Raw genomic sequence first — 7,835 nt, 5'->3', positions numbered from 1 at the left:
CACCTGGGCGGTACTGAGCAGTTTTGCTGTTTTTGTGTGTATGTATGTATGTATGTATGTATGTATGTATGTATGTATGTATGTAAATATATATATATATATGTATGTATGTAAATATATATATATATATATATATATATATATATATATATATATATATATATACACACACAAACACGTGCACACACACGTGCTTTCCACCTTAAGATGCTCATGTCTCTCCCTGTGCTGTACACATGGAGTCGCTGTTTTTTAATTTTCTGTGGAAATATATATAAAGGTAGCTGAACATCGCAGGTTTACGATGGTGACCACAGCATTACATGGTCGTACAGTTTGCATTGGCAAATCTGGGCGTAGTTCAACTCATTGTTTTGCAAAAAAAAAAAAGGCTGTAAATACACCTTGCTGATAGGTGTACCAGGTTTGATTCTACTAAAATAAAGAAATATTTAACATTTGTATTATTATTTTTTTTACATAGGAATATGCACAACAACAAATTTGGGTTTAGATATACTTTAAATTGTTTTCAGCAAAAATGTGGGGCTGCCATTGTTGCCCACCTGAAAATGTTAGTCCATGGATGTTGAGCCTTTAGCTCATGGGTGTCAACCTGTGGCCCTTAAGCTGTTGCAGAACTACAAGTACTATCATCATGCCTCTCTGCCTTTGGGAGTCATGCTTGTTTAACTGACAGCCTTGCAATGCCTTATGGGATTTGTAGTTCCGCACCAGCTGAAGGGCCACAGGTTAAGCACCCATGCTCCAGCTTCAATACTTTGAATCACTGCCCTGGAGCAAGTTTGCTTATCAATAAAGACCTAAAGAATTCCGAATCAACATCATTCTGGTTTGGTGACTCCGTTTTAAAGTGGAAAAGAGGAAGGGTAGGGGCAAAAGAATAGTTGCTGAAGCTAGACTTGGGGGCATGCCCACCAAGTCTAGCTTCAGCAACTATTCTTTTTCCCCTACCCTTCCTCTTTTCCACATTAACTTGGATGATGGTACGTTGTTAAAACGATTACTTACTTCTTATATGAGGCTATACTCCAATTTTGTTCAGTTTTAACCACTTCCCGACGGCCGTACGACTATATACGGCCGCCGGGTGGCTCTGAATCTCTGGGAGGCCGTGTTTTTACGGCCGCCCCTTTTCGCGTTCCCCGCGCGCGCTCCCGAGCGCGCAGCGGGGAACTGCTGTGCTGGCCGTGTCCCTTGGACACAGCCAGTCACAGATCGCCGTGAACGGCCAATCGGAGCGGCCGTTTCCTAGGCGATCTGTGCGGCCAATGAGAGATGATCTCATATGTTTACATATGAGATCATCTCTCATTCCCGGCTCTCGCAGACAGCGGTGCTGTCAGGGGAGAGAGGAGACGGGTCTGTGTCTCTTGTACATAGAGACACAGATCGGTCACCCCCCCCAGTCACCCCCCCTCCCCCACAGTTAGAACACTAATTAGGATACACATTTAACCCCTTCCTCACCCCCTAGTGTTAACCCCTTCCCTGCCAGTCACATTTATACAGTAATTAGTGCATATTTATAGCACTGATTGCAGTATAAATGTGAATGGCGCCAAAAATGTGTCAAAAGTGTCCGATGTGTCCGCCATAACGTCGCAGTCCCAATAAAAATCGCAGATCGCCGCCATTTCTAGTAAAAAAAAAATTTATACAGTAATTAGTGCATATTTATAGCACTGATTGCAGTATAAATGTGAATGGCGCCAAAAACGTGTCAAAAGTGTCCGATGTGTCCGCCATAACGTCGCAGTCCCAATAAAAATCGCAGATCGCCGCCATTTCTAGTAAAAAAAAAATTTATACAGTAATTAGTGCATATTTATAGAACTGATTGCAGTATAAATGTGAATGGCGCCAAAAACGTGTCAAAAGTGTCCGATGTGTCCGCCATAACGTCGCAGTCCCAATAAAAATCGCAGATCGCCGCCATTTCTAGTAAAAAAAAAAAAATAATAATAATAATTCTGTCCCTTATTTTGTAGGCGCTATAACTTTTGCGCAAACCAGTCGCTTATTGCGATTTTTTTTTTTTTTTTTTACTAAAAATATGTAGAATACGTATCGGCCTAGACTGAGGATAAAAAAAAAAAACGTAAAAAAAAAAAAAATGAGCTATTTATTATAGCAACAAGTAAAAATATTTTTTTTTTTTTCAAAATTGTCGCTCTATTTTTGTTTATAGCGCAAAAAATAAAAACCGCAGAGGTGATCAAATACCACCAAAAGAAAGCTCTATTTGTGGGGAAAAAAGGACGTTAATTTTGTTTTCGAGCCACGTCGCACGACCGCGCAATTGTCAGTTAAAGCGACGCAGTGCCGAATCGCAAAAAGTCCTCTGGTCAGGAAGGGGTTTAAGTGCCCAGTATGGAAGTGGTTAAAGTGGTTGTAAATGCTCAAGCTTTTTATTTATTTTTTTAACCTTCATGCATTCAAAAAACAATACTTAAGCCCAAGCCCCATCTAGATCCAGCACAAGAGCAGTGGTTCTGCCAGGTCCCTTCCTCCTCATTGGCTGAGCCAGCAGCTGCAGCCATTGGCTCCCTCTACTGTCAATCGCAGCCAGTGATCCAATTAGGAGGGGGCGGGGCCGAGCCATGCTCTGTGTGTGAATGGAGACATAGAGCAGTGGCTCAGGCCCCTATAGCAAGCTGCTTGTTATGGGAACACTCAGCAGGAAAGGGGGGCTAGGATTGATGGCGAAGGCCCGAGAAGAGTGGGATTGGGGCTGCTCTCTGGTAAACCACTGCACAGAACAGGTAAGTATTACATTTTTGTTGTTTAAAAAAAATTAAAATAAATCTGCATTTGTAGAATAAAAGAGCAAAAATGCCAGCCTCTAAAGTTTTTCTTGAGGCCCCCTTCACACTGATGCACCTACCCACACTCAATCGAGAACATGATTACCTGTCTAGCCCAGGTGGCAGAACATTATTCCCTTTCTATATTCATATACTATTTAAAAAGTCATGATCTGGATATGCGTGATCATCACCTCTTCAGTGGGGGCCAGGACAGGTAAGCACAAGTCCTTTCCTTTAGGACAGGGGACTCCACGTAGGTCAAGTGTGGCCCTTTGCTTGCTTTTATCTGGCCCTTTTCTTTCTACTAACAAAGACAGGACACGAACAATGGGGTACTATTCCTCTCACTGACACCAGAAATGGGGAACTAATTCGCCCACTGACACCAATGATGTAATTTGTTTTACTTCCACTGAGTACCAAGCCTATAGCATTGTTTACTCCCACTGATGCCAGTGCACAAAGCAAGGTCTATAAAGATATGGATGAGTGAGTTTGGGGTGGAGGAACTTGACTGGTCTGCACAGAGTCCTGACTTCAACCCGATAGAACAACTTTGGGATGAATTAGAGCGGAGACTGTAAACCAGGCCTTCTTTTCCACATCAGTGCCTGACCTCACAAATGTGCTTCTGGAAGAATGGTCAAACATTCCCATAGATACACTTCTTAACCTTGTGGACAGCCTTTCCAGAAGAGTTGAAGCTGTTAAAGCTGAAAAGGGGGGGGGCAACTCAATTTTAAACCCTAAGGACTAAAAGCCTCATACACATGATCGGCTTTTTTGCGGACAAAGCATAGGACTTTTGTCCAAAGGGCGTTGGCTAGGAACATGTATTGCATACAAACGGCAAAGAATTAAGACGGCTCAATTCACTTCAGTTGAAATTCTAATGTCGGGCGACTTCAAGTCGGATCCCAAGTCACCCCTGTGTGAACCGGCTCTAAGGGTAATATTATTATTTTTTAAATAAAACAAACATGCCATACTTACCTGTGCTGTGTAAGTATCAGTCACAACTAGGGCTGCAGGGGGGTGAAAGTGCCCAGTATTGAGGTGGTTAAGGTGTTTACGGTACATAGCATATAGACACACAAATGGCATTCATGTATTGAAGAATTTTATTATAAAAGTACAAAAACATGAAAAGGTAAAAACATTCACATCAAATTTTGTATGGTACACAACAAGCATAGGTGCAAAAGATACCACTCAACATGTTTCGCTCAGTGAGCTTCCTCAGAAGTTTTGGTACAGTGCATGGTATACCAGGTTGCCAAAGCGTGAAGTATGGATTTGATTGAGAAGATTGAAACAATCCTAAGTAGCATCCGAGGGCCCCACCTGCGTATTCCAATCCATATGGCCACAGGAGGACAGGAATTTACATATCCCTCCAAAAAGGCCAAAGATAGAATCAAATGATCTCTCCTGCTAATTGAAGATAGAGCTCCACAACAAGTTTGAAAAAATATTTAATCTGGGATATGAAGGAATCACAGCCAAGAACGTCCTGGGATGAGTGTTAGTGGTCCCGGTTGTGCACAAGCACACAGGCTCATCAAATTGGACCGGACAATCAATGTGGCAAAGGGTGGGAGAGATTTTCCCTCTCCCTCTCTCGAGATGCCTACGACAGAGGCTCTCTGCTCTGTTCCTCTGGAGTGCCTGGCTATGGAGGGAGCAGCTGGCTCAGTCTCCCAGCAGCTTGCTCAGAGGCTGAGACAGCTGCCAGTCCAGGTATCTGGGTGGATCCTGACATTAAAGAGTTTGGGCTGGCTGAGTAAAGGCAGCAGACGTTGGCACGCTGTTGGCTAAACATTGGTCCCAGGAGTGAAAAATGAAGTGCATTCCTGTGACTCACAGGACAAGTAGGGCCAAAACAAGTTTTGGCCCTAATTTTCCTTTAAGAAGGAATCTTCACCCAATGAATACCAATGTAAAGATGGCATTTATGCTAACTGCCAATGTAGCAGGGAAATTAGAGCGGTCCTATGTATCTAGGGACTTTACCCTGACCACCAATGGAATGGTTTATGGTTGTGGGATTAGGAGTGCCTAGTATTGGCCTATGATTTGTGTTATAGTCTTTATCAGTAGTTTTACTCCCAAGTTTCGGTAATGTGGCCACATTCTTCAGGGCTTATCTGAAATTTAATTGTTTGATCTTGACTACGACCACTAAAAAGTTGGGCTTGAGGCTACGACGAGCCAGATTCTCAGCATTTGCTGCCTGCAGTGTGTGGGGGCAAACCTAAACTTTGCACAGGGGCCCATTGATGACTTTTAAATGCCCCAAGACAGGAGACTTCAACATCAGGTCATAAGGGGTGTGTGGCCCCTCTGAATTGAATCACTTTCTACTTCCTGTTCTCTATCAGTCCCCTAATTCTCAGAAGAATGATTTAGCCTTCTTAACATTCTACAAAGCATTGACAATGCCCACTCTCTCCATGGGGTTGATTTCCTAAAACTTGAGAGTGCCAACTCTGGGGCAGCTGTGCATAGAAACCAATCAGCTTTCATTGTCAGAGCTTAGTTGAACAAGCTGAAGTTAGAAGCTGATTGGTTACCATGCACAGCTGCACCAGATTTTGTATTTGCCAGTTTTAGTAAATAACCCCACACCATGTGTCATTTTATGTGTGATTATAGTAACAAACACACCTTTTGTATGTCACTTTTAGATATATTATTGAGCTATCTCTACTTTGGGCATTTGAGGCTACAAATATGTTTTAAGGAAATCAATTGGATGTAAATTGTTCCTTCATCCTGCCGTCATCAGTCAACCAATAACAACCTCCATCTCTCTGTCTAAACATGGCTTCCGTACGCTTACGTCAACCAATCGCATTTTTTCAATGGGTGGAATGACCTGCAGTGAACACTCCGAACCACAAGGGGCGCTGTGGGTTACGCACACGTTTTACTCACACCCGCAGTTGCACTCTGTAATTTTTTGGGATCCCTTACACCAGGGGGCGCTCATCATCATTAAACGCCACCTGAAGTGAACACAACGAAGGGGTGTTTGGTGTATTGTTCTAGCCGCGCTTCTCCTCCTCGCCAAGCGGGGCGCTGTCCACGCCTCACACCACACTCCCAGCCGCAGGGCGGCGTTGTTGTGTAACGCGTTGTGTCCGCGGGTTGCTGCAGAGATTGAGGCCTGGCTCCGTGATAGCTCGGTGTACAGTGTGAACGATGGCGGCCCCGGTATCTCCAGTAGGGAAGCGGCTGAGGCTTCTGTTTGACGAGAGCTCCGCCGGACGGCAGGGAGTCCCGGGCGAACCGTCTATCCCGCTGGGGAAGCGGGCCTGGGAAGGCGGAACCGTGCGGGGCCTGAAGGGAGCGGCGCCCGAGGAGCTGGCGGTAAGTGGCCACTCCGTAGCCGGGGACGCGGGGAAGTTTAGTCGGGGAGTGTCCCGTCTAGGCCTCGAGTCCGGCCCCAATCCGGTGCTGGTTGCCCCTCCCCCACCACCACACACCGTGTAAACATACCGCCTCAAATCCGGCCCCAATCCGGTGCTGGCGGCCCCTCCCCCCCACCCCGTGTAAACAGAGCGCACGGTGCGCCGTACACATCAATGTGGGGGGAGAGGAGGGTGAATGCCGCCAGATCCCTAGGAAGGGCCATTTCACAACTCCTCACCCCCCCATAGTAAAGTCCACTATATATATATATATATATATATATATATATATATATAATGTATCACAGGTATGCGCCTCTCCCCCATGACTGCCACAGTCCCTCATCACATCTCGCCATCCCATGAGGCTGCACTCTCCCAACTTTTCACACACCAGTCTTTTAAGGTCATTGTTAAAGTGACAAACTTATTAAAAAAAAATATATATATATATATATATATTCATGCAAATACTGGTAAAGCAGAATTTGTATTTATTTCATGTACTTGTATAGCGCTGCCAATTTATGCATAAACCCCAAAGTAAACATTTTATGAATGTGTTAGAAAACTTATACAGCCATCACATCTAAGAATTGGTAATATAATAATATTGCAGCTTGTCAATTCTTAGATGTGATGGCTGTATACGTTTTTTTTTTTTTCTATTTTCATCTTGTGATCTAGCCAGTAAGTTTATTTTTTTTAAAAGCACAAACTTTCCAACAAAAATGTATCAGTTTTATAGGGATGAGACAAACCATTTTAAAAGTGGTTGTAAAGACTCAAGATTTTTCACCCCCCACTACTTGCCTGAGCCCCATCGCGCTACAAAGATGTCCACAAGGAATAAATTATTCTGGCCACTGAAATAAACGCCCAAACACTTGACGTGAATAAATGCGGTACACACTTTTACAAATGTCAGGCATTTTTTTTACCAAAACGCTGCTGCCAGGAGAAGGCTTTTAGGAGAGTGTAAAAAAAAAAAAAAAATAGTCAGTGTGCATAAGGCAAGAAAAAAGTTAACAGTGTAATGCATTGCTGCACCACCACCAGTAGGGCACATACTGTGTACCTGATGCTGTGAATGGGCCCTTAATAAAATATATAGGGCCAGATCCACAAAGGTATTTTGCCGGCGTAATTTTAAATTTCCCGCGTCGTATCTTTGTTTTGAATCCTCAAAACAAGATACGACGGCATCTCGGCTTGATCTGACAGGCGTACGTCTTAGTACGCCGTCGGATCTAAGCTGCAATTTTTCGGTGGCCGCTAGGTAGCGTTTCCGTCGAATTCCGCGTCAAGTATGCAAATGAGCTAGTTACGGCGATCCACGAACGTACGTCCGGCGCATTTGTTTTTACGTCGTTTGCGTTCGGCTTTTTCCGGGGTATAGTTAAAGCTACTGTTATGAGGCGTACTCAATGTTAAGTATGGCCGTCGTTCCCGCGTCCAATTTTGAATTTTTTACGTTGTTTGCGTAAGTCGTTCGCGAATAGGAATTTGCGTAGAATGACGTCACCATCGTAAGCATTGGCTGGTTCCGGTTTAATTTCGAGCATGCGCACTGGGATACCCCCACGGACGG

At 44.2% G+C, this 7,835-nt stretch overlaps 1 protein-coding gene across 1 annotated transcript in view; it reads left to right on the top strand.

The window, feature by feature from the left end:
* Positions 1-5,845: 5,845 nt before the first annotated feature.
* The window catches only part of KDM3B (lysine demethylase 3B), a 68,933-nt gene continuing 66,943 nt past the window's right edge, over positions 5,846-7,835 (top strand). The window contains exon 1 of the mRNA XM_040344344.1: positions 5,846-6,203. Coding sequence (XP_040200278.1) covers positions 6,036-6,203 — 168 coding nt within the window. The 5' untranslated portion in view covers positions 5,846-6,035. The remainder of the gene's footprint in view (positions 6,204-7,835) is intronic.

This window comes from Rana temporaria, chromosome 3, assembly GCF_905171775.1.
Source record: "Rana temporaria chromosome 3, aRanTem1.1, whole genome shotgun sequence".
In the NCBI taxonomy this organism is placed as follows: Eukaryota; Metazoa; Chordata; class Amphibia; order Anura; family Ranidae; genus Rana; species Rana temporaria.
This window is presented reverse-complemented; position numbering and strand designations above follow the sequence as displayed.